Raw genomic sequence first — 27,602 nt, 5'->3', positions numbered from 1 at the left:
CGAAATGACGAGCTTTCTTTTCGCAGGCTTTTGTCCGAGAATAGGCTGCGAGAAGTGCACAACAAGATGTTCTCCGGCCTACCGAGCCTTAAAACACTGTAAGTACCTCGTTGGGCCAACGTATCAACTATGCTGATAAAACGCTATCGTGCGGTAAACGATTACTCGCATAATTCACTCTGCGTAGGAATCTCCATGGTAATACCATTACATGCGTTATGCCGGGATCGTTCGACGGAATGCCGCACATACGCGCCATGTAAGTTCGCGAGTAATAAACGAGCCTCTATAACAAGATTAGTAGTGCACAGATATTGTGATTTATTAATAATAAGTTTTTCCTTTTAATTTTAAATTAAATTTTATATTTTAAATTATAAGTTCTCTTCCAATTCTCTTCCAAATCTTTCTTCCAATTTTCTTTTCTGTTTTGTTCTGCATTAAAAAAAAATACAAGCAGCTACATGGCCTGGAAAATTTACGTTGTTATATCTCTAAAATAATTGTATATCAGTTATAATCAGAGTATAATCTTCGTGTTACTGCCTTCTTATTGTTACTATATTGTTTGATATATTTTTCGGTATCTGCAGCAACATGCAAGGTAACCCGCTATCGTGCAACTGCTATCTCGCGTGGTTCGCCGGATGGCTGAGGAAACGAGATATCGTTGGAATCACTGGTCGTTGTCACGATCCCTCGCGATTAAAGGATGCCATCATCAAGGACATTCCGCATCACGAATTCAAATGCAACAGTGCGTTTAATGCATTATTATTACCATTGAGCACCTGTAGTACCTATATAGATACATCTTGCTTTCACAATTTGTATCATTATATTCTGTGGTCGATCACTATGAATTCAAAATAGAGTGCAAATATAACATGTTCCATGAAATTGATAGCAACTTTACATACAAATTGCTTTGCCTATACATCAAACTGAAAATCAATGTAACTTATCGGCGAGATCTGAAATTTGCGAACAACGCGTGTTTTGTGCCCTTGATTCACGTGTCGTCCGCAATGAAAAGAATTTCACGAATAAGTCAATCGCTTTTGCCTCCGTCATCTGCTTTGACGAAAATAATATTCGCAATTTGAATTGCAAATCCTGTTAACGATCCACCAACTATTTTACACCCATCAGACGACAGCGTGGGTTGCCTAGGCGACGATTACTGCCCGCCTCAATGTAATTGCGCGGGTTCGGTGGTGAGATGTTCGAGGTCTCAGCTTACAGAGATTCCACGCGGGATTCCACCGGAAACCACCGAGCTGTATTTGGACGTGAACGACATCAAGACGATCCAGCCGGAGAGGCTGAACCACCTGAGGATTCTCACCAGACTGTAAATAAAACACGCGTGCACCTTCCGTATATCTTTCAAGCGGCTTTCGCCATGTTTAACGTCCGCTTCGTTTTCAGGGATCTGAGCAACAACCAGATCGGAATGCTGTCCAACGATACCTTCAGGAATCTCACGAAGCTCTCGCACCTGTAAGTCGAATATTTACTCCGCTATCCCGACAAGTTCTCGGAAGAATTTCGCGAAACAAAATTTGCATAACGTACGACATACAAATCTTTTTTGCAGAATCATCAGTTACAATAAGCTGCAGTGCGTGCAACGAAATGCTCTCGCGGGATTAAAGAACCTGCGAATAATGTGAGTCACGTGTGCAAATACTCGACTAACGTTATCATTGTGGCATGCTTCTTTTATTGCACACAATGATAGCATTTTCTAAGCTTTCGTATTCCATTTGCATGATTGGCAATTAAATGTTCACAGTGCTTAAACTATTACATGTTTAAACTATTTATGATTGTTACTTAATGATTGTTACTTAACAAATCTGTTAAGTAACTAAAAGAGAAAGCAAATATGATAAAATGATGATCAAAAACCAAATAAAACCAAATTATAAAATTAAATAAATATATAAATTCTAATTGTGCAATAAAAATGTTAATTATGATAAAATTATGTCAATTATGAAAATTTTAAATAATTAATATATTTATAAGTTAATATTTGTGATATTTAGATTTCTGTGTAAAATGACAAATTTAAACTTTTTTTATACTGATATTATAAATATTTTACTATAATTTAATTGCCTCTCCTAGTTCGCTGCATGGCAACGACATATCGGTCATCCCAGAGGGAGCATTCGAGGATCTCAAGTCTATAACACATCTGTGAGTATCACTCTGTCTTCGTAAACCACACGCACTCGATTTTCGATCCTGGCCATTTATCGATCACGATGTTTACAGCGCCCTAGGGTCCAACCCGCTTTACTGCGATTGCAGCATGCGATGGTTGGCCGAATGGGTGAAGAAAGACTATGTGGAGCCTGGCATAGCCAGGTGCATGGAACCTCCTGCGATGAGAGACAAATTGCTCTTGACGACGCCGGCTGGTGCCTTTCAATGCAAAAGTAAATATCTCATAAGCATATATTTCGATTGCGGACAGAATGGCCAAGAGAACTTTTGCTAAGTAAATTAATTGCTAAACCGCGAACGGTGTGGCTTAATACGTATACTTTGTTGATGAAGTAATATAAAACTGCGCGATCGCCTTCACACCGCAATCCCGCCTTCGTTTCTTTTATCTTAGATATTCATTAACATTCATTACCATTCAATAGAATATTTACCATTGAAATCGGAAATGCAGATCATTATCCTCGGTAACGACTTTGCTGTAAAACGGGTCATTGAACATCGATTTTCCATTAGACATAAAACGTAACAAGACTTTTTCTTTTCCTTAACGACGTTTAGTATTTCGACGCGGCTCTCGTAGTCGTCTCCCGTAAGAAGCTATAGAAAGAGCTCCTTACTCCGGCGCTTGGCCATTACTGATCCGCAATCGGTTACTGATTGTCGCACGTGACGGTGTTTTTGATTTTTCGTAGTACAGCGCGACGCAGTCTGTTTAGTTCGTGGTTTTTTGGCCCAGCATCACGGTAGGGTACTAAAATTGCTCATTAATCGTAGACCTTTCTTCCGCGCAGCCAAGCAGCAGCCAGCCGAAGTCTTGGCCAAGTGCGACCTGTGTTACACCTCGCCATGCGAAAACGGAGGATTTTGTGAGGCGCTTCCGGACCGGCAGTTCCGTTGCAAGTGCACGCCAGGATATCACGGGGACCGGTGTCAGCATAAAATTGACGCGTGCTATGGAAATCCTTGCAGGAACTCCGGAACTTGCAAAGTACTGGAGGAAGGAAGATTCAGGTACTTACTGAACGCGACAGTCCGACCTTGATCAGAGTAGTGGCTCGTCGGGCTGACTTTAAAGTTGCTCGTTCAGTGGAACCCGTAGAGCGTTTGCAATAGCATCGTATCGTATCGTATCTAGGCAAAACTTCTTTCGAGCGTCTCGCAGTCCTTTTTCCCCCCTCTTACGTCAGTGTCTCGCTTAAAATTTCACGAATTTTCTTACAAAATTACGTAACACTTTTACAAATACGCGATCAAACGCATTAATTTAATCGAGCCTCTTACTTGTTTTTTATTAGTTTAATTACTGTCTTAAGAAAAAATTGTAATTATTGTAATTATTGTAATTGTTAATATGGAATCTTTTATATAAAGGCTTATATTCTTAAGGCAGTAATTTTAGATTTATTAGAAGCAAGAATCTTACTTTGACATCAAATTAAAAGTATTTAAATTGGTATAATTAGATGATCACATAATTGGAAAGTATCGATATTATTTTAATAATAATATCGTGTGTATTATATTAGTAGAACATGCACGTTGCGAAAATTATTTCGCGTATGCCAAGTAGTTCTTTGAGACGTATTTATCTAGACATTAAAGTAGACATAAATATGCACGATAAAGGATGCTTAATATAGACGGATAGAACGTTGCATTTTGAAGCTTGAATTTGACAATAAATTGTAGAAATGCAACAAAAAAAAATCATCTCTTTGAGTTGCTATGCTATTTTGACAACTTCGACGCGCCATGCTGCTTAAAGTGGTGCCCAAAGTGGACTACGATCGGAACGTCAAATTCGAGCTCTCAACACGCGTAATAAACGGGACCCTCTGCACGTGAGCCCCGAGGAGTGACGACTGCAGGCTATAAACTGCCGACGGTGCTGTCAATAATCTGCTCATAACAGAGAGGCTGTTCCGATTATTGAAAAATCGAAGGGCCAAACTTACTATGCGCCAGCTATTTTCGCTAAGCATATATATATATATACATCAGATCGAAGCACATTTGCCTAAGATTCCGAGCAAAATTCTCCTTTATTGAACAATATTAAGAAACAATTACGTAGTTTCAAATTAATAATAATAAATTATAAATATCTGTTAATAATATAATAACTATTTTAACTATTTCAATTAAATAAATTTAGTCTAAAGTATATAATACATGCAACTCCTTAACTTCTTTTAAGGACCAACACATTATATAAATTCTTCTTTTGAAATTTTTTTCTTTTAGACATCTCACAGTACAAACATTTAGTTGCCAAATTTAAATTCATATAAACATGTGGAAAAAGAAAAAAAAAGAGAGGAGCAGTGTCGGCGGTTTATCGCCGTAGGATACCTTTGGCGGATTTACCGCGATCGCATGTCGGGCTCAATGTCTCGATTGACGTTCAGTCGGTGTGTGACAGTTGCGACTGCGCCCCCGGGTACAAGGGACTTCGATGTGAGAGCAACGTCGACGACTGTGCCAACAACAGGTGCGCTAACAACGCAACCTGCGTCGACCTCGTACAGGCCTATCGATGCGACTGCGCCCCAGGATTCATGGGAGAATACTGCGAGGAGAAGATACCCTTTTGCACAAAGGGGCACGACCCCTGCGAGAACGGAGGCCGATGCGTCGACCATAAGACCCACTACAGCTGCGAATGCCCAGTCGGCTTCACCGGCCTCAATTGTTCCACAAACTTGGATGACTGTGTCGATCATATGTGCCAGGTACGTGCGTGACGCCTTTCAATAATCGTTAACTGCATTCCATCGTTCGCGTGAAAATCGACCGCCATGGATTTGTTTCTTCCAAGCGAAACTACGCGATATACCAAGGCGTGATACTTCCTAGTTTTCTTGTGCAGCAAAGTTATCGCACATAGGAAAGAGAAATATAATAATTACCCCCAAAATCACAAGCTTTGTCGCGGTAGCGACATATATCGATTCTATACCTGTGCATTGGGAATGATTTACTAAAAGTATGTAATTTCGTGCGCTATATATAAACCTTTTGCTTTAACATAACGCACGCGACAAAAGTTGACGAATTAAATCTTCTATTAACCGATATATTTCCGCGTTAATGTTTAATACTAAACGATATCTTCTATTTTTTTTAATATTTGTATGTATTATTTTATTATTTATCACGATGAGCAACATTTTGTTAAATATTTTTTAGTTTTTATAATAACAAATTTTATAAGTATCATAATAAAGATTTTTATAATGCACTTTTAAAATTCTAAGTACTAACATTTATAAATGTAACATCTACAATACTATTGTTGGGTGTAAAATTCATTAAAATAATTACATAGTTACCGTGGAAATCGCGTGCAGGGGCGCACCTATCTACACGAAGTCGATGATATCTGTTTCATTTACAGCATATCATAGAAATTTATTTTCTCATATCGCTCGCAGTTGCGACAATCGCAATTAATTTCTAGCTACTGTACCAGCAGTTCACCTTTACATTCGTAACAATTGTAATAAAATTGCATTTTATTTTGGAATATTTTAATTTTAAGACTACTAGATATTTTCTTACTTTGTAATTTTTTTACTTTTGAATTACGTATACTTTACGTTTATTGATAAATTCAACACACCGACGTAACTCTTTGCATTTTATTCCAAGAAATATTTTTCGGTTGAATCACTTAACTTAGTATCGATTTAATTCGATACAGTATCTACATGAAAACTCAAACTCAGCGACATAACTTGACTTGCATGAGAGCCAAACTTTTATTTGACTATCGACTCTTAAATAGAACCCCAACCCAACAGATATGATCTTCCGAGAGGAAGAAACTTTACAATCACGAAGATCCACGATCCAGAAGCAAAGTTGGCGTATGAAATTTTACTCGAAGATTCTTCTTCGCGGTATTATAACGCCGGTCAAATTTCATCTGCGTGTTTGCGCGAGTAACAGAAAGCTCGTGTGGAGTTTTCGGCTTTGTGGTACTAGCTCTAAAGCCACGATAGTATATCACGTTCCAAGCTTCCTAAAGCTTCCGTGAATGGTACGGAATTGACCTACAGACGCTGTTCTCCTATGAATCTTCCGTTTCCATATACTGGACACGTCCTACACATAACTAAAACGACTTAGTACTTATATTTTGAAATGCATTTTACATATCGAATTAATTGAAAGACTTATGACGCGTTAATAATTTTAATAATAATTATTTTGATTAACGCATTCAGATTGTTATATTGTTTATGATTAACGTATTCAAATTATTATATTGCATAATGATGTTGAATATCCCACATTGCTTTCATTCAAATAGGATTTAGGATTTAACCATTGATAAGATTAGCACGTGTAACTCGCAGGGGGGATATATTATTGTACATATGTGACTTAAGCCCCAGAATACATGGCCTCCAGTTTGAGACTCTAGACCAGGCATGTGAAACCGGCGGACCGCTCGATGATTTGTAACCCTCTGCTAGTAGTTAGTTGCATCCACAGTTTGTGCGCGTTCCTATCTTATCCGTAAACTTACTGGCAGACATTAATTAGGCTACATTAGAACTGCATTGACATTAAAATTATTACTTTTGTTTAATTTCCTTTTCGTTACATCGTGTTTCTTATACGATAATCTCAAGAAATCTCTTGGATTTTAATTATAAAATGTAACTGATAAAAATTAGTATAAATATCTTGTTGTTACTTTATATATATAATACTAATATTTTGCCAATAAAATTGTATATACAAATTGTCCTGGGAGTTAATCGACAAACTACAGAAGCATATTCTACAAGTGGAGATAAGAAAAAAATATTATATGAGGTTTGACCAGAAATTTTTTATTATAGAGATTTTATTAATAAATAAATATTGAAATGGAATATTAAATAGGCAACAAAGGACTTTCCAATGCGCAGGACATTAAGCAGAAATTAGTACGCATTTTAAAATGTTGTCCTTGCATGACGATACAAGCTTGACATCGATGTAATTCAGAATTTATTACAATACAAATTTCCTGGAAATTTTGTTGTATTGTCGATAATCAAATTATTAATTCGATGCATTTTTTTTCTCAGAAAATTTCAAGCTTGTCAAGCTTGCATTTTTGTGCAAGGAGAACATTTTGAACAATTTTGAATATACTAAATCATTCCATTAATATCTTGCACATTGGAAAATCCTTTATTACTCAATTAATATTCCGTCTCAATATCATTGTTTATAACTTTGTAATAAACAATTTCTGGCCAAACTTCATATTATATATATTTATATCGTGAAATTATTCGGAATGGAATTATTGATTGGAATTATTTCGTATTTTCTAAAAAAGACAAAAATCTAGGAAATAATAATGAACAATTCCAATTCGAATATATTCTGAACACTCTATCTATAATATATTTTAATTTCTTATCGTAAAAACGTTTTAAAAATTGCTTAATAAGAATACACTGTTACTAATTAAGTCGCTCTTTTCTTACTTTTAATTTAAAATGTTGATCGACAAACACTTTTGCGAAATGTAATTTAATTGTTTTGCAGAACGGTGCTACTTGCATTGACGGCATAAACAATTATGAATGTAAGTGCGCGGCGGAGTATACTGGGAGGTACTGCGAGGCTGCACCCTCGACAGCCATGCTGTATCCACAGACAAGTCCGTGTGCCCACCACGACTGTCAGCATGGTGCCTGCTTCCAGCCCGCTCCCGCCTCCGCCGCGGACTATCTTTGCCAGTGCCACCCCGGCTACACCGGTGAGTAAAGTAAAGAACAAGATTTTGAAAGTCGTTGCCTTCTTAAACGTCTTTTTAATAATTATTCAATCTTGATATCATGTTTTTTAAAGCTCGACAATCCTCTATATTATCGCTTGCATGTTACGTGTGACGTTTTGGAAAATGAGCTATTTAACATGGATATGACCATCTATCATTTCAGGAAAACGATGCGAGTACCTGACGAGTCTGAGCTTCGTGGACAATAGCTCGCTGGTCGAGCTGGAACCGCTACGCACGAGGCCCGAGGCAAATGTGACCATCATATTCACGACCACGCAGGAAAACGGGGTTCTTCTCTATGACGGGCAAAACGACGGGCACATCGCCGTCGAGCTCTTTAATGGGCGGGTCAGGGTTTCGTACGACGTGGGTAATTATCCTACCTCGACGATGTACAGCTACGAGATGGTGGCCGATGGCAAGTCTCACATGGCGGAGCTTCTGGCGATCAAGAAAAATTTCACAATGAGGGTCGACCGAGGTCCCGCCAGGAGCATCATCAACGAGGGTCCGAAGGAGTACCTCAAGCTTGTCACGCCAATGTTCGTCGGTGGCGTAGCGCCGGAAGTTGCTAAAGTCGCATTTACCGAGTTTCACCTCAGAAACATTACGAGCTTCCAAGGTAAGTTTCTCTCTCGTGACGCTGAGAGATATTGTTGAGATTAGTGGCACTCTTTGTATCATTTTTATTGCTTCAATAAGTTATCGACAAAAAAGTGCCGTATGATTATGAAAAAAAACAGGGCAGTTTTACTAAGAGAAGCTTGAATTTTACAAAGAAAAAGGATTCAGATAAAGCGAATATTTAATTCTTTAAATTGGCCGGATAATTAGTTAAATAATAATATCTATTATATTGAATTTATTAATTTTACATTATGTTTAGCTAATCGTAAATGGAACGATTATAATAAATGTTATAATGAAACCGTTCGGTTGGAAATTTCAAAGATTTCACAGATGATTTGTGCTCTCCACCACTGCTAGTTCCAACATTAACGATACTCTGCGGTTTCTCTGGGGAAACGATAGTTGTCGCAAACTCGGAATATCAGCCGCAAATTTGCAACTTGCGGAGACCTCATTTAATATTCGGTTACATTTTTGATGTCCCCCGGCGCAATACTGATTTACTACGTTTGCATATAGTATATGAAATAATATAGTAGCGCGATATGTATATTCGAGAGAAGCTAGATTTGAAAAGTTTCACGACAATGCGACACACGAAAATTCGTGATCACGCTGCATTATGTAGCATATAATTCGTATCATAGTTGTTTCTGAACTTCCCGTGATAGGAAGGTTATTTTATTAGTGAAAGTATATCATCGATGTCAATCATTCAGGTGCGCGTGATGACGTAGTCTCTTATGAGAATTTATGCAGGCGCAAACACATGCTCGTTTACGCCGTTACTCAATTGCATTGTAACGTTCGGTACACATTCCCATGTTGCCACTCTTTATAGGATAGAGCAAAAGTTTCTCCCTCGCCAGATCCATTAAAAGTTTCCTTGCTTTATCTCAGGCTGCATCTCCGAGATGTGGATCAATCATAAGTTGGTAGACTTCAGCAACGCCGCAAAGATGCATCGCGTTACTCCCGGATGTGCTGCTAGCGAAGAGGAGGCCGATGAAGCGAGAGATATTGTTGAAGCCGAGGGAATTAACAATAGTGGCAGTAACGAGGAGTCTATGCCGCAAGAGCATATACCTCGCGAACATTCTGGTATGTTAATGTAATTGCTGTTTAGTCAACTTGTTAAGTTATCACATCTGTGCGTAAATTTATACAACTAAAAATACTCGAAACTGTCGACAAATTTATGCCAGCATTGGCATAAATATTTAAGAAAATTTTATTGTTCCATTTAATAATCGATTATAATTTTTTAATATAATTGTAACACAGGTCAACGTAATGATAATATCCTTAAATTATATCGTATACCTAACATAAAGAATCGCATATTAAATTGATTTGGAGAGATAAGAGATAAGAGAAATTATCTTATAATTCAAATTTTTTAGATTGTCGATATATATTCACGAAAAATAATATGTATTAATTGTAGACGTTATAATATCGGTAACTGGATTGGTGCCTTCTCACGCATGTATCGGACATGAGTGCAGAAAAGGATCTCAATGCATACCGTCGCCATTTGGCAATAGCTATTCTTGTCGATGTCAAACTGGCTGGCAAGGACGATACTGCGAGAAAGGTAATTCTTTTTTCTTCAATATTATTATATACTCGTGTGTAAAAATGCGATATATGAATATGTATTTATTATAAAATAATGTAAACTACTCACATTCTTATCAAATTACAGATATTTTTTATTAATTAATATATCGATGTAGTATGTAATAAACTTGTAATATCACATGCTTCTTTGCTCAATTGCTCTCGATAAAAAGTTAACATCGATGTCGCAGCACCGACGTGTCGCAAGGAGCATATCAGGGAGTACTATAGCGAGAATGGATGTCGGAGTCGACGACCCGTGAAGCTTGCTAAATGTTGGGGAAGTTGCGGCAATTCCTGCTGTTTACCGCGGAAGACTAAGCGGCGCAAGGTACATCGAATATCTGTATATCGACCAGGACTCGCGAATGATCCGGTTTTCCGCAGAACAATGCGTTAATTCTATCGTATAATTTTCAATTGTCGAGGGATATTCCCTCCCTGCCTAACGTTAAATTTCGAGGTAAATTAATATTGCATCAACATTTACATGTTATGAGAGCTATTAACTCTATTTTCTCGGTTGACAACATAGGAAGATGAATATTAAAGCCCGTACCGCTCTTGTTCTTGTGGGCATCAAATGCCGCGTCAGTCACGGCGACCGGACGCCGGAAACAAGATGAACTATCGCATCTTCGCAAAGTGATCGATCGCGCATAAATAGCTCGAAGCAACCGCGTCAATTACCGCAATTATGTTCATCGAGCACCGGCCGATGACTCCCCCGCCGTTATTTGCCGATAACGATCGTGTATGTGGCCATTATAAACAATTATGTATTAATTTCAGGTCCGATTAATTTGCGCGGACGGCATGCGGTACACTAAGGACGTTGACCTGGTGCGTAAGTGCACGTGTACCCGCAAATGTTACTAGCCAGTCGACGCATCGCGGCCCGAGTCTCACCGGCGCGCGTCGAGACGTAAAACGAGACCGAGAAGAAACCCCCGGATCCGAAGCGGCACTCCCGCGCGTGCTTCCACGTGCCTTCGGAGGTGACGAAGGGAACGGCAACGGGGTGGCGAGGGCGAACGCCGCGCGAGACGGGCCCTCGGCATCCCTGTGCGAGACCACCATCGCGAGACGCACGTGGGCGAGAAAGTGCGTGAGGAAGTGCAGGCCAAAACTAGATGGACACACACACATAGCCGGCTCAGTGTGATATGTATTATTAAAAGAAAAAAAGAGAGCGAAAGCGAGAGAAAGAGAGAAAGAGAGCGAGAGAAAGAAAGAAGAAGCAAGAGTATATTGTACGTATATATAGCTACGGACTATCGATATCGAAGCAGTTAAACGTATACTAGGTATTATTCGTATATATAATGACCCGATATAGGTATATAACGACGAGAACGCGGAACGGACGCGGGCGGAAGGAAGGGTGGCGCGAGCGCACGCGGACAATGTGTCCGTATATTTGCGATCACGGACCGCGCACGCGGGCGCTTGCGTGTTCGTAATGTTACGCACGAGTGCGTACGATTACGCCGTTGATTTAGCGCGGAATGGACCTAACTGGTAATAGGGGATTCGCGGCTGCGTGCAAACAGGCTTCCGTAATCTTCTTATGGGATATATACGCGTCGCTTTTTGTTTAACACGCTTCCGCCGGCGGCGGTTGTAATCTCCGTTGAGCCAAGTTTCGATGCAAACACCTATAATATATTCTCTATCTTTCGAAAATTATTATTCAAAAACGCGTTATTATTTTTTTTTTTTTTTACAATCAAGATATTTGAACGTATCGTAATTAATATTGTATCTGAAATTAATCGTAAAGCAATACACTTTTGCGCTAGTTACAAGATTAATTATCCATCTTTTGAATTAAATTTATTATTCGACGGCTGCTTGCATTTCTATGAAATTATTTTACTTTGATAATAGAGATTAGTGACAATCGCAATTTCTCAGGCAGAGTTTGTTTCCGCGATCGACCGCGAAGCCTGAATCCACGTTAGGTCTATCTTTCCTACAGTGAATTTTTACACTAAACGCGAATCTTCGATCGCATAGCTATTTCTACCCACTGAGCAATGGTCTTTGAATTTTTGCAAGAGAAGCTCTACAAATATGAAATGTGAAAAATAACGAAAGAGATGTTTGTGAGAATGGCGTGAATGACTGCAATACTTTTTCGCTGCAGATTGTTTGGTTTCGATACATTTGGTTTGGCTACAATACACACGCGAGCAATATCGTCGTAGCCAGTAAAATTGAACGAAAACGGAGGCAATAGGAAAATGCCGGTGTGTTTCTTGCCTTTTTCATCAATCTAGTTGTAGTGCTGCTGATTTAGCGTTCCAACTATCACTTTAACTGCACAATCCTTAGCTAGTATGGATATTAGGCCGCTTGTAAATCGTAAAGAACATGATAATCAGAGGACAAGCAGTTACGCCATTAAAGAGTTGACATATAGCGTCACAAGTATTCGAATAGATCACAAGTAAGTGTCTAATTAAATGTAAAATATATATTTTAAACATAGAAGAAACTTAATTGAAAGTAAGCCGTCAACGTCTTCTTGCCTCACCTCACCGACAGCAGCAGCAGTGGGAATGCAGCTTTATTTTTGAAAAAGCCAAGAAATCGCACCGCGATCGAAATCACCGAGACGGAGACTGCATCGCGAGTTTCGGACGATGCGCTTCGGAAATCTTTCACTTTACGGCCTAATATTAGAGTTCCGAGATACAGGATGCAGTCAATCGGTTACACGAAGCGAAGGGGGATTCGTTCGTGCGAACGTTCGGATCGATGCAGCAGAGGATAATAGGAAAACGAATTATGGAGGAGCGAAGCAAGGCGCGCGTATTAACGTTTGGTCAGCCGATCGCGGAAACAGATGTAACTATATAGGTCGAAGAAATTATTTCGGTTAATATCCGAAACGGAATTCACCGATGCAGAACCGCGTATTATTTTTGTATAAGCGCATTATTTATATATACCTAAGCTAATTTGCTATTAGTTTAATCAAGGAGCGTTCAATTCGTTCGTACTACTTAAGCCTCTATTAACGTATGGCGTGTCACGTACCTATTCTAGATTTATTTATACGTCTATCTATTTTATCCCTCGAAAACTGTATCGCATCTTCCACTGCCAGTATTTATACGTATTTATTCCGTTTCCTTGTTTCAACGATATTTATGTTAAACTGCTTCTTTAAACATACACACTCAACTTAGAGGACGAACGAATATCTCTCGACGTGCTTCACTATCATCCTCTTTACGATTTCGACGCGATCTTGCCGCCTAGCGTGCGCCTCGTGAGAAAGTACCAATTGTAGGATTTATATAGACATAGCTTCTGACCGTTAAACATTTAACGGTTACACGATTGAAGCGTATCTTTTAGAGTTTTGTCTCGAAATTCACTGCCACGCATGACTGCCAAGCTTGACAATTGTCACGCTACTAATCAATTTTTGACCATACGAAAGTGTGATGATTTTCTCTATCTAAAATGCAGAACTTTCGATACCTTTTTATTTAGCTTCAATTGGTTTTATTTAATTTCAGGAAGATTTCTTGGAAGATATATTTATTTTTATTCCTGCTAAAAGTATAGACAAATAGTGCAGAATAAGATCGTAAATGTATACACGCGCACGATAAGATATCCAGCTATTGATAGGCAGGGCCGAGGATCGTTATTTATCTTCACATTTCTTTCTCTATCGTAAAACAAAAAGTAGATGTATCCTGATCATATATAAATATGATACGAAATATGATTTTCTAGTATTAGTAGTCATATAAGTTCTCTACGCTATTTTTTTACGTTTATAAATGACTTGGTAATGTATTAATAGTCTTATCTGAACGAATGTCTGCGAAACTTGAAGCTAATGCTGGTCGGAAAAGAACAATTTTTGTATTACGATTCTGTACATTTGGTCCAACGAAATGCAAATAAATATACGCAAGCCAGCATACGTTTATTCATCGTGTATGTATTGATAATCCATCGCAATATATTTAAGCATTTATATTATCTTTAATATGCGCTTCGCATTTAGCATTAAAGTTGCAAAGTTGCAAAAAACTAATATCATCACAGATCGAAAGTCACATGGCTATATTTTACTCTAAGCATAATTTGCACAAGTAACTTTCCTTCATTTATATAAACAAATAACGTTATCTATCAGCTGGAAAATATTAGCTGATTCAGCGCTTAAATGCAGAATTATTTCATAATTTTATGTTACCGTAAGTAAATCCGTACGTTTAACATGTTAATGTCACATAAAATCGTAATACAAAGAAATATATGGCATTTATCATGAACTATGCATCTATATTGGACAATAATAAAAGATAATGCTCGTAATATCGTAATATATTTATATTTCCATGACATGCGTCTGGAATTTCTGCAGCTCGTATTTGTGTATTTATTTGACAAGAATATTTAACATATTTTATGATCGATGGGCCGGCGCATGCGATCGAGGCGCATACCATTTGGCTTTTATTCTCTCGCAGCGAACACTTTTACCATCGAGTTATCGAATCACACGCTTCGAGGCACACGCATGACTCAATTCTCCTAGACATTAGCAACAAGAGCGAAATCTTTTTTTTGACTTTACAGAGGGACATTTTTCGCAAGAAACGTCTCTTCGAAATTGAGTTGTATGTTGAATTTTCTTATCACGCGCAACATTCAAATCATCCGCACAAAGCGAAGACATTTATTACACAATTCTATAATTTATGATTCTAACTTCAATTGCAATTGTAATAAAAAATATGTAGATATCAACATTTTTTAAGATTCCGCGATAAAAATCAAGAAAATTATTTTATTGTGCGTAAATTCACTACGAGAATTTAATCACATGATCAAAGAAAGTTATATAATCAAAGGAGATTTAATAGTAGATAATGAGAATTAAAGAAAAATGTTACTAAACTATCTCAGGATTGGACAAATTTCCGAATAGTACTGAAACGTAATATTTATTAACACATAAATTGTTTATTCCTAATAAGTAAGTTTGTAAAAATTATATTATATATCCCAGATTAGACATCGCGAATCGAATTTTCAATGCACTTTCATGCTAAATGTGACTGTCTGCTCTTCTATTTCAATACCAGAAGCATAGAAGTACAGAAAGATAATATATAATCGTACATGCTATATTTTGAGCTTGCTATATTTAAGTATCGATAATTTCGATTACACAAATATAAAACTATGTTATAATGTATATAATAGATATATATGAAAATAATTTCTTTTTAAAGATTTTTTTATATATACAAATTTTTTATTATATTTAGTTAGTTTAAACGTTTCTTAGGGAACTTATATGAACAAAAATTGGCATAACATTCCATGTTCAGGCACTAATTAATTAAAGAGAGCAGTTGTTGTATTTAAATATTAATATTCTAAACAAAATCTTTAATATAAATTTACGGGATAATTATATATAAAAAATATTTCTAAAAATATAATATATTATTAAAATTATTATTATTATTTATTTCATGCATATTTTATTTAATTAATATCAAATAATATAAAAATATATTATAATTTTAGAAATATTAAAAATATCTCTTTAAAAATAATGCTTGTTTATACTTGCATATTTCAAATTTAATTTCATCGGCTCTGCGGATTTTAAAAATTATCTACATTATTTTTCAGTATATTGCAATTTTAAGTTTATTTTCGATTTACAAAATTTCATTATAATATATCAATAATAGTCTGACACTTCTTCTTTTTTAACGAATAATGTCATTTTAGAATGTCTTCAACAATAATGTTTCTGAAATGAAGGCGTGAATTGACGAGAGAATAAATGAATTGTGTGAAAGAGATTATGAGAAAGTGTAAGCGTCAATCGATACAATATGTTGTTTGAGAGATGTTTCGAATGAGTATGATGAGATATAACGGAGCGCGCAAGGCAATGAGTATAAATGTGTTTATCGCGCAAGCACATTTTACCAAATAAAACAATGGAATACTGCATGCCTAGAAGTACTCTAGCTGTATACTGTAGGTATATTAAATTAGATTATTAGCGTAAAGCGCAAAATGTCTATGTTTATATGATGTAACAAATTCTCGAAATATATGAACGCTATTAAATAAACGAATGTGAAGTTTAACAGATATTTTACTATTAATGCTGCCATGCTTTACATGAAAATTAAGGATGAAATATGTATTTATCACAAGTACATTACAATGTACATGTACATAATTAAAGAAATTCCATCTTGCATACTAATAAAATATAAATTTTCCCTCTGTTTATTGTTTACTGTAAAAATATTTGAATACATTTTATTGGTATTTTAATCAAAAAATTTCAATAAAAATGTTTTCATTCTGAATGAAATCTAAATAAACTTCTCATATTATTTGTTTGTATATTTATGCATTGTTATTTATGTATTATTATTAAATTTGTTATTAAATGTCTGCATTAAAAATCATTCTTATAAAATTAAAAATTAAATTAAAAATTAAATAATATATATTACTACAATGTTATAATAAACATTATCTAGATATGGTATATTCTTAGATAAAAATAATACTCAACTCTGTAATGAATAATTCCAGAGAGAAACCTAAGAGCATTCTGGCCTTTTCCGTGGGATAGTCCTCTGTACACTACCGCCATCATTACATTTTTCTTGTGAATTTGGAACTACGTCGCTTCATTTTTCGACACTGCCGATAAAATTGATGTGCGTCCGTGCTCCACAATTCACTATTCAAAAATATGCCCTGCCTGCATCGGACGTAACAGAGACGTACTATTTTTGTCGCAAAGTTGCAGAAATTGTGATACATCTCTCGCACGTCGTCGTGATAAAATATAAATAACTTTACTGTTTTAATTAAAACAGTTTTCTGTTTGTCAGATTTTCTATAATGCCGCAGTTTAATATATTAAAGATAAATAATATTTTATTATGTTATTTGTTATTTTAATGAAATTTTGACGTCTACTATTATGATAACATTGTAATTTTTTAATACTATATTGTCAAACAAATGGAAATTAATATTTGTATCATTTTCATCAGTGTTTAATGTTTGAATCTTCAATAATGAAATCCATAAATCAATGTTAAATTATCATATAATAACAATTTTATAAATTATATTTAAATTTAATATTCTGCCCTAGACAAATTTTTGAGATTTGTAGTAATGTTTCCTCATCAGAAAACATGTAAACAAAAAAACAAAGAACAAAACAAAACTAAACAAAAAAAAATTAGAAATTAGATTTTTCGTAAAATTTAAAGAGTCACTAATATTGATCGTTATTAAAATACAATCAACGCAAAGAAATAAAAAAAATTAGATTTTTCATAAGATTTAAAGAGCCACTATATTGATCGTTATTAAAATACAATCAACGCAAAGAAATCAAAAATTTTTCATTACAATGGATACACATGTTATTTACGTTAATTACATCGATTTAACTATTGTTGTGTAAATAATGTAAAACATTTATAATATTTGAATGTTTAATTAAATATGTTCAAAGTTTAATTTTTGACAAGTTTTTCTATAATACAACTTACATTGTTTAAAAGAATATCTTTGATATAATAAAAATGTCCACAATCTATGTTTCTATTTATATATTTAAGAAATAACATATACTATTGCTGGGAATTCCATATATTAAAATAAATAGATATTTTAGAGAATTTATAATAGAAAGTCGCAAATAATATTTACTAAAGTAATATTTTTAAAATTTATTAAAAGTAATATCTTTAACAAACAGTGCTTTCGATTCGACATAATGTTATACGATTAATAATTATATCATCAATTATGAGAAACATCATAATAAATACACAATATCCTCTAAACAACTAACAATTCTTCTATAGTTGTTTTTAATAAGTAAAAAATAAATCGATGAATAAGAAATGCCAATATGTAAGTAAATTAAATTATATTATTTATTACTACATTATTGCTAATGAATGCATTTGATTGGCACAATCACAATAGACTGTAGGCTTTCTTAGTGCCATCTATTTTATTGCATAAAAATACATAATCTAAATATATAAAAATATATTTTTAAATATATTTGGATGAACGTTCAAACAGTATTTATTCAAATACAAAATGATTTAAAATGACTGATATTCTGTTTTCTTTTAGACTATAACTTATATGTATATATACTATGTAATTCACATAAATGCTATAATTTTTGTACATATTATTTTCTATTGATACATAAATTATAAACAATAAGAAAGTGTAAATCAAACGTATAATTAATATACGTTTTAAGCGATTTAACTTTTTCATAAGTAACTAAGATTGGAATCTACTTAAATGCATCTTTACATTAAATAATTCACTTGAGTACTTTTATATTACACAAGCTTATTTAAAATCTATTTTTCAAACATTTGTATCATGGGAAATCTTCAGTTTCTTTAATGTTTATAACAATTTAAATTATATTATTATATGTTCAGAAAAATAAATATACAACAATTATGTTTGTTATTTATATTTCATATATTGTAGTTTTATTTCATAATCATATATATGTAGTTTTATCATTTAGGTTATTATGTCCGTTACTTATTATTATTTATTTGATTTTAATATTTTTCTCTGTCAATCTTGACTGTTCGATAAAATTAGACTGTTATCATTATAAAGAATTATCTTTATTTATTAATGTTACATAATTAATGTTTGCAATGTCTACGATTTTATAATTTTTATAACCTTTACTTATTCTTTATAACCTTTACTTATTTTGCAATGAGTATAAATACGGTGTAATCCGATAGCGACGATTATTTTCTAAGATTGTGTCTAACTGCAGTTGAAGAATAATCTATTCGCAATGAAAATTCTTTTAGTTTGTGTTTGCATTTTAGTTCTTGCTGTAAGTATTTAATTTTCTTTTAATAAATTACTTAAATTATTTTAAGTTGTGTCAAGAAAAACGTAATTAAAATAATATGCAAAATAAATATTTTGCTTATTACAGTCATTTAGCTCAGCTGATGTAAAGGAACGAATTAAAAATGCAATAAAAGCGGCAACACCTGAAGAGGATGTTGAAACTTGCATGACCGAAAATGGTGTGACACGAGGTAAGTTATAATTATATGTATCGTTGCAAATTTTTCATACTGTACCTTACATGAGACTCTTTAGTCAATTTTAATCAATTAATTATAGATGTTACTAGATTTGATGAGACATTTTTCTTCCTTATTATTTTTCTAATTATTTATATCTTTGCAATATACTGAAATTAATGTTGCAGAGGATATTTATCGTGAAGATCAGATATTAACTGATTTACATAAACAACCAGAAAATGAAGAAAGAACAAGGAAAAATGGCTGCTTTTTTGCTTGTCTTTTAAAAAAATTTGAATTAGTAAGTTTACATTACTCACATATTCATATATCAGTAAACACGAAGTTACATGTAATATAAATGTTAGTTGTAATTTTCCACTGAACAATGTAACTGTTATATAACGCGTTGTTTGCTGGGATATGATACCTAAAAATTAGTACAATTACTATAAGGCATAATAAAATTTTAAGTTATCAAAAATGTATATAATAATGTATTAAATATATTTTTTATAACAAATTTATAAAAAATTAACATTTTTACATGCTACTAATGAACATATAGTAACTTTTAATCATAATTATATAAAACTGATTTATGCTTTAAAAGAATGATTAAAACAAATAAATATTACATTATTCTTACTTTTGTAATCTCTTTTTTTAACATTAGATGGAAGATTCAAACATTAAGGAATTAAAAGTTCATCAAGAATTAGATAAAGAATTGTCAGCTGACATTCAATTAATAGCACATAAAATTGCACGAAAATGCATGAAGCAAGGTAAATTTTGTTTTATTATATTATATTATATTTACTATCTATATATATATATATATATATATATATATATATATATATAAATTATGATAGCAATTAGGATATAAAATTAACAGAAGAATTTGTTACATATAAATTTGTATAAAAATTGAGTATAACAACTTTTTAAAATAATATATTAACAATAGTATTATATTTCACTTTAAAATACAAGGATTTTTATATAATTTTTATATATTTGTTTGATAGTGAGAAGTATTACGCAAGAATGTGAGAAATGCTTTGATCTGTATGAATGCATTATGAGAGCTATGCACAAAGTAGAAGGACATGGTGAACACGAAATAGAAGAAACAGAAGAGGAAAAAGAAGAAACAACACAAGCTGATTAAAATAATTAACTACAAAACTATACAATACTATACAACTATACAATACTATACAAATAGTTAAAACTATATAATTATAAGAATTCAAAAAAATTTATTATGTTTAAGATAACGTACATTAAATAAATATATATGTATGTTTAATACACTACTGTAATCAAAAAATGTCGCGACTGATCCAATAAAACGCAAATTGAATTTATTCATCAAAATTTATTTCATCCTTTTTAAAATAATCCTCTCCTATTGTAAGACATTTCTACTAACAGTTTTTTAGAATCTTCGAAGCACTTTTATAGTTGATTTCAGGTATAGCCTTTAGAACGCCTAGCGAATTCATCTTTATCACGTGTATCGATTCAAAACGATATCGATGAAGCAGTAATTTCAGCCGAGGGAATAGAAAAAAGTCACACGGTGCCATATCAGGCGAATACAAAGCTTGTGGATGGTATTCGTTAAATTTTTAATAAATTAAATCCTATTATCTTTTAATCCTATTATCTGTTTATGCAACTTTTGTATTACACATGTATATGTATCTAAATTCTTAAAAACCTTAAATTATACTTGCGAAATTGTTCCATAAATTTAGAAAGTGCATTAATGTTCAGTACAATAAATTAATAAGTAGGTAATCTCATACCAGGATTAAATATGTATCCTAAATTGTTTAAGCCTATCCATTATAGGGCAACGAATCTGTGAAGGTATCCAATGGCAATATTTTTATAAATATAAATATATAAAAAAAATCTAAAATAAATTTTACAGATTTGTAAAATAACTCCAATAAAAAAAGATTCATCACTCACCGATTCGATGCGCAACAGCGGAATGAATCTAGCACGTAGCTACGATGATTCTGTAACACAGAAACAGACATTCAAATTATAACAGTGCTCTAAATGATAGATATTTTAAAAAGTTGTTTTTACGCATATCAAATTTACATATTTGTCTTTCAATTATTCATTAAAATAATAAAATAATTTTTTAAAAAAGTCTTTATAAAAAGAGAAGAGTATAAAATTTTAAACTGTTTTTCTTTCCCGAACTAGAAATTTTAAATTCAAATCGAAATTTAATAATCCAAATAAATGTGAAATCGAATAATTTTATGCTGATAAAAAATGTATATTTACCACAAGGTTGCTCCGCCGATGCCCGATGCCTCTCCTAGGCCTCTTCCTCCTCTCGGGACGTTAGATCGTCAGGTCTCCTCGTAGTACAGGACACTCGCGAAAAACACTCGCGAATTATTATAATTACAGATAATTGCGGATTTAATTTTAAATAAAAATCTTTCGCGCGACACTCCGCGTTTAGCTGACCGTGAAAACATGATGTTCTCTCGGTCTAGTCAGCACCCAAGTCGGCGAGCTTTTCGGGATGTTAACCTCAAGCAATTATATTATATTTGTCAAACCAACTTTCGCAGGACGAGGAAAAGTCTTTTAATCCGATCACTTGTACGCTCCCAAAGCAAACGCGCGGCGCGATGAACTAGCTGCAGTTCATTCATTCACTTGAAAATCGCGACGGAAAAATGACGTTCGGTTATTTGCCACATAAGAGCCATTGAACGATTCGTGGCTATGCTGCGTACATTATTAATAACAGTACTTAATGTTAATATTAATATTATTAATAACGGTGCAATGGGTAGTCTGTTAGCTTCTTTGGGATTACGTTGAGTTCCCCAACGGAATCCCTCAGAATACTGAGTCCCCCTGCCACGTCAAGACCGTGCCCTTTGAAGGGATTAATGTTTACAAAAAATTATAAATTTTCAAGAAATATGTATATATTTCATTAAAGAGTCGTCATCTCGACATGCTTATAATTATTAATCGATTAATAAGCATTATTATATTATCTATAAAACAGAGCAATGCTTGAGTACCATTCAATACCAAAGAAATGCGAAGAAATTCGGAGCAGCGTGTTTTGCCATCTGTCCGTACGAGCGCCGATGAATGAATGATGAAGAGCATGTGGAATCGCGCTATTCGCGCTCGTAAATACGTGATATATCAGCTGCGGCGCGTAAAGCACGACTCAAGACTACAACAACAATAGCCTAGTTATGACAAAATGTTCAACAATATTACTAATAATATTTAATTTCTACGGTATAATATCTTTCGATTACGAAACATTAAATAATATAATTGACGACTCGTGGCTATGTTATATTAATGCATTGGCTATGTTATATTAATAATATTAATATTATCTAACATTAATATTAAAGTAATTAATAAGGATGCAACGGGTAATATTCGTTCCTTCGTCTTTGGAATCCCTCAGACGGAATACTCAGCCCCTCCGGCACGGTCAAAGTACCCATCGAAAGAGTTATCATTTACAAAAAGTTATTAATTTCAAAAGGGAGTAAGTCGCGCAACATATGTATGTATTTTATTAGAAAGGCCTTTGCCTTGATACGCTTACGAATCATTTGTTTAATCAATTGTTAATAATAAGCATTTAGTGTTAAATTCGTATGATACAGCAACGTTTGGTATTATTTAATAATGAAAAAATGCAAAGAAACGCGGAGCGACGCGCACCGCTACCTGCCCGTACGAATGGCGATTAGTGAATGATACCACGCGGAACGCTCGTAAACACGGCGCGCGCTAGACGCGGCGTGTAAACAATGTTCAAGGCTACGTCGTTAATACGTCGTTAATGTGTCTACGACAAAAAAAAACGTTCGATGATAACACAAATAATACCTAACTGACTACACATTTTACGTATGACGAGGCGTTACAAGGTAACAAAGTCATTCAATAGTACTGACTTTCAATAGTATTAATGGCTTTCGATGTGGGCATGTTACAAGCGAGAAAACTCTAAGTATTACATAATGTGTCGAACTTCTTCTAAAAGTGGATCATTTCTAGTGGTCATCTTGGTATATTCTACGGCTGCAATTAATATAAAATATTAGATGTTCTGGTTATTTTTGAGGGCTCGTTGTAGATGACTATAGTTATAAATCTACTAGAGACAGTTTGAAAGTTAATATCTCAATTTAAAATTTCTATTTTTCTTTATGTCATAACTTCAAGTTTTTCAATTAATAGTAAAACAATTTCTTAGCATTTATGTAATTATTTTTTACTATGGTAGATTGTCAAAATGCGTTTAATACAAAACACAATTTACATAAACAAATACTAATATTAATATTAAAAATACATTTTTAAGAAATTTTTAATAAATATTTAAATAATATTTTTCCAGAAATAAAAAGGAATCGCAGAAAATAGTTTCCTCTTTAACTATCTAATTCAACAAATAATTTCATAATACAATAAATAATTTCGATTTCAACGTATTTTAGTCTCGATTAATACAGATTATAAGAAATAAAGAAGGACAAATTAAACATATAATTATTCCAATTTGGTGACATAGTAAGTATAGTAATTAAGAAAGTTAGAATTTGGTGACATAGTAAGTATAATAATTAAGAAAGTTAGGAATAGTCTAGAATTCATATCAAAGATAAACATGAATAACAGTTCATTAAAGAATAATTATGAATAATTATCAGAATGTGTATATGTGCAACTACATGGATAACACATACATAAGAATTACATGTATGTAAGCTTTTAATGCTCTGATAACAGATAAGTAGCTATGTATGTGAAGTTTATGTTAGTAATTTATCATTATATTTTTGTTTGTATCTCATAATATGTATCTCATGTTTACAAAATCTATTGATCTCGCAACTTTATCTACACATTTTATGTAAGACAATTGGTATAAATACGGTCACACTAAGTCACATTAAGTTCCATTGCATTCTTAATCAAGTTCCTTTAAACAAAGTGGTATAATTATCAACAAGATGAAGACGCTTATATTCTCTGTTTGCATTTTTGCACTTGTATGTACCTTTCTGCCATAAAGATTAAATATAAGTATAAAAATAATGATTTTTTTATATAAAAAATTGTTCTTTTATTTTAATCTTAAATAAATTATAAATTATAATGTTACAGTTATGTATAATATTGACATACAGTAATATATATATATATATATATATATATATATATATATATTTGTGTATTGTACATAAAAAAATGTTGACTAAAGTAACATATGAAATAAAATCTTGTTTTAGTTTTTTGATGTTGGAAACTCAAGAAAGATAGGAAAGAAGCTAGGACCAACCGATAATACTGAGAATTACAATACTTGTTTAGAAGAACATCAAATGTCTAATGGTAAGTAATGTAAGACTTCAATTTGCTTTTTTTCTTGTAATTCAACAAACTATGAAATCAAGAATTTCAGGAATATTACGATTAATTTTAAATTAATTACTTTTTAACAAAAACTTTATTAATTTTATTTTTTATGTTACAACTATCTAAACTGCTTATGTATTTAATATAAAATATTTTTTTAAATTATTTATAAAGTAAAATTTTATTAAAAATTATTTGCAATAAAAAATTAATAAAAATGTAATTTATTTATCTCTTTTTTAAAAGCATGATTTAAAGAAATACAGAGTCATTTTAAATATATTAATTAAATTTTAATGTATATTGATAAAATAATAAAAAAGTTAATTAGATTAATAAAAATAAATTTAAATTTATATAATATATGTATAACCATAATGCATCTAAATTTATACAATCTTTTTAAACATAAAGAGTTATATATATTGTTTATAATTATTTACATAAACACAAAAGTTATATTTCTTAAATTTATTTTCTAGATGACATATTCACAGTAAACGATATAATTCATGATAGGCACAAAAAATCCGAAAATGAGGAAAAAGCAAAAAAAAATGCTTGCATTATCCAATGCTTGTTAGAAAAAGCGGAATTGGTAAGTTAATTCTGATTATTTACTTTAAAATGTCGTTCATAAAATAATCTATTTAATGAGATTACTTTCGTAATCCTAAATATGAATAACATTATTATTTAGAATTATAAACATATTTTCTTATAATACTTTTTATTTAAAACTATTTGAACAATTAGAATTAATTTGTTGTTGTTGAATTAATTCTTACTTTCATTTTGAAGTTTAGTTATTATTATTATTATTATTATATATTCTTATATTACATATTATTATTACATTATATTATATTATTATATTATGTATTATTACATAATATATACATTATATTAAAAATAATGTATATTACAAATATGTATATTACATGTACAATGATTTCTACATTTCTAAAAATAATTAAAAGTTATTAATATTATATATTTTTTTTTATAATATTAGATGGAAGGTTCCGAATACAACATAGAAAAAATGCGTGAGGTTTACATTGCAAGATCAAATATACAATCAACAGAACATCAACTTTATAAAGATTTTGAAAATTGCTTAAATGAATGTAAGTTACATAATCTTACACTAAAACTTGCCTAATTCACTTCTTATTATTGCAAGATTATTGGCTATATTTTTTATGAATCTATTTATAATGTTAATTATTAAATAAGTTTTGATGGTAATCTATTAAAATTTATATTTAATTATTTTAATATAATAAGCTTAATAAACGTGTAACATACTTTACTTCTTGTCACTTTCTAATAATTTTTTTTTCTATTTTAGCAAAAGACATGACAGACAAATGCGAAAAAAGTTTCGCTCTTACGGAATGTATATTAAAAGCTGAGGATAAAGTTTCTCCACATTCTGCTGAAAGTCATGAAGAAAATGAACATGCTGAATAATAAAATTAAAAGCAATCACGTAATAAATATGTAGTTGATATACGAATCTTCAGCATTTCTCCAATAAAAAGTTATATTAGTTTGGCTTTTTGTCATTTGTCATTGAATGTATTACAATAATATGAAAAAAAATTTAATAAAATATTACGCCAATTATACAAAAAGTATCAGAATTTTTATTTCTTTAATCTCATATCATAAATCATATCATATCATAAATAAATAGAAAATTATATAAGTTAACAAAATGTTATTAATGTATTCTTACGGATTAAATTTTTATGTTTATTATAGAATTATAAAGTCTGCAACATAATGACTGCAATGTAAGCGAATGTAAATATTAAAATTAGTTTATTTTATAAATTACCCATTTCTATTTTCCTTAAAATAAAAATTAATTGAATATATTTTTACAGATTGCATTACTTATATAATCGTTGTGTGATGTGCATACAAATGCATAACTACATTGATTACATATATTTGCCTGTTTTATCATACGTGATTTAAATCTTATATATTTATAAAAGATATATATTTACTTTTTTATGTAATTGTGTGAAAATTAATTTCTATTTTATACATCACTATATATCAATTCATTGCGTATAATAACAAATCAATTATCATTCTATTATTTAATTAATGAAAATAAAATTAAGTTATTATGTATTTTTCAATTATAATCACATATTTTGAATAAATGCGCATAATATCTTTTTTAATTAATAGGCATAAATTATGAACAAAATAAATACTATTATTTTAATTTTGATGGAAAACGTAATTTACTAAATTGGAAATATACAATAGCTTTAACGTATCTTATATACTATCTTATGGATTAATCTATGAAAAATACTAATATTATATAGTAATCTATGAATAATAAAAAATTTTCATTTTACTCAAGATTCTTTTTCTCTAATAATAAATTTATTTATCAGTCGTTTGCAATGTATTAATCGATAGAAAACTAAAGCTTTAAAAAGGTAAATATTAAAAAAGATTAACTGAAATTGATTAATTCGTGTAAGAATTTTATATATATATATATATATATATATACAGGGTGTCCGGCATCGGTCATATCACCTCAAGTGTGCAGGTAAAGCTGGTAAAACTGAATAGAAAAATCCTTTATCATTTTGCAATTTTCGCGATAATGATCGAGTTATTAATTATTAAAAATCACCGTATTAATCCGACCCACCGGCAAATGTAAGGGCGCGATAAGATATTCCCAC

The 27,602-nt window shown here is 32.1% G+C and overlaps 3 protein-coding genes across 4 annotated transcripts in view; all 3 read left to right on the top strand.

Annotated features, from left to right (window-relative positions):
* sli (slit guidance ligand) overlaps window positions 1-16,434 on the top strand; it is a 314,085-nt gene extending 297,651 nt beyond the window's left edge. For both annotated transcript variants that reach the window (XM_089080719.1, XM_011635126.3), the window contains exons 15-30: window positions 27-98; window positions 188-259; window positions 594-757; window positions 1,153-1,354; window positions 1,432-1,503; window positions 1,601-1,672; window positions 2,137-2,208; window positions 2,287-2,450; window positions 3,033-3,252; window positions 4,664-4,973; window positions 7,795-8,008; window positions 8,193-8,654; window positions 9,563-9,763; window positions 10,110-10,259; window positions 10,477-10,616; window positions 11,078-16,434. In XM_089080719.1, coding sequence (XP_088936845.1) covers window positions 27-98; window positions 188-259; window positions 594-757; window positions 1,153-1,354; window positions 1,432-1,503; window positions 1,601-1,672; window positions 2,137-2,208; window positions 2,287-2,450; window positions 3,033-3,252; window positions 4,664-4,973; window positions 7,795-8,008; window positions 8,193-8,654; window positions 9,563-9,763; window positions 10,110-10,259; window positions 10,477-10,616; window positions 11,078-11,164 — 2,674 coding nt within the window. In that variant the 3' untranslated portion in view covers window positions 11,165-16,434. The remainder of the gene's footprint in view (window positions 1-26; window positions 99-187; window positions 260-593; window positions 758-1,152; window positions 1,355-1,431; window positions 1,504-1,600; window positions 1,673-2,136; window positions 2,209-2,286; window positions 2,451-3,032; window positions 3,253-4,663; window positions 4,974-7,794; window positions 8,009-8,192; window positions 8,655-9,562; window positions 9,764-10,109; window positions 10,260-10,476; window positions 10,617-11,077) is intronic.
* Window positions 16,435-19,096: 2,662 nt separating this feature from the next.
* LOC105424756 (pheromone-binding protein Gp-9-like) lies at window positions 19,097-20,798 on the top strand. Its single transcript, XM_089078687.1, has 5 exons — window positions 19,097-19,220; window positions 19,326-19,431; window positions 19,608-19,723; window positions 20,099-20,210; window positions 20,457-20,798. Exons 1-5 carry the CDS (start codon window positions 19,179-19,181, stop codon window positions 20,597-20,599), a joined length of 519 nt encoding a protein of 172 aa, XP_088934813.1. The 5' UTR covers window positions 19,097-19,178; the 3' UTR covers window positions 20,600-20,798.
* A 3,574-nt stretch (window positions 20,799-24,372) lies between these two features.
* Window positions 24,373-26,516, top strand: LOC105424734 (pheromone-binding protein Gp-9-like). The gene is made up of 5 exons (XM_089079656.1): window positions 24,373-24,509; window positions 24,750-24,852; window positions 25,359-25,474; window positions 25,892-26,006; window positions 26,231-26,516. Exons 1-5 carry the CDS (start codon window positions 24,471-24,473, stop codon window positions 26,350-26,352), a joined length of 495 nt encoding a protein of 164 aa, XP_088935782.1. The 5' UTR covers window positions 24,373-24,470; the 3' UTR covers window positions 26,353-26,516.
* Window positions 26,517-27,602: the final 1,086 nt, after the last annotated feature.

The sequence above is a fragment of the Pogonomyrmex barbatus genome, unplaced genomic scaffold (assembly GCF_055798465.1).
Source record: "Pogonomyrmex barbatus isolate J1 unplaced genomic scaffold, ASM5579846v1 scaffold1, whole genome shotgun sequence".
NCBI classification, from domain to species: domain Eukaryota; kingdom Metazoa; phylum Arthropoda; class Insecta; order Hymenoptera; family Formicidae; genus Pogonomyrmex; species Pogonomyrmex barbatus.
This window is presented reverse-complemented; position numbering and strand designations above follow the sequence as displayed.

Excerpts from the sequence above, each read along its gene's own strand:
- LOC105424756 (XM_089078687.1), top strand. The coding sequence starts at position 19,179 with ATGAAAATTCTTTTAGTTTGTGTTTGCATTTTAGTTCTTGCT. Across the intron at positions 19,432-19,607 it reads CGAAAATGGTGTGACACGAG|AGGATATTTATCGTGAAGAT; the intron begins GTAAGTTATAAT and ends TTAATGTTGCAG. Across the intron at positions 20,211-20,456 it reads ACGAAAATGCATGAAGCAAG|TGAGAAGTATTACGCAAGAA; the intron begins GTAAATTTTGTT and ends TTTGTTTGATAG.
- LOC105424734 (XM_089079656.1), top strand. The coding sequence starts at position 24,471 with ATGAAGACGCTTATATTCTCTGTTTGCATTTTTGCACTT. Across the intron at positions 24,510-24,749 it reads CTGTTTGCATTTTTGCACTT|TTTTTTGATGTTGGAAACTC; the intron begins GTATGTACCTTT and ends ATCTTGTTTTAG. Across the intron at positions 26,007-26,230 it reads TGAAAATTGCTTAAATGAAT|CAAAAGACATGACAGACAAA; the intron begins GTAAGTTACATA and ends TTTCTATTTTAG.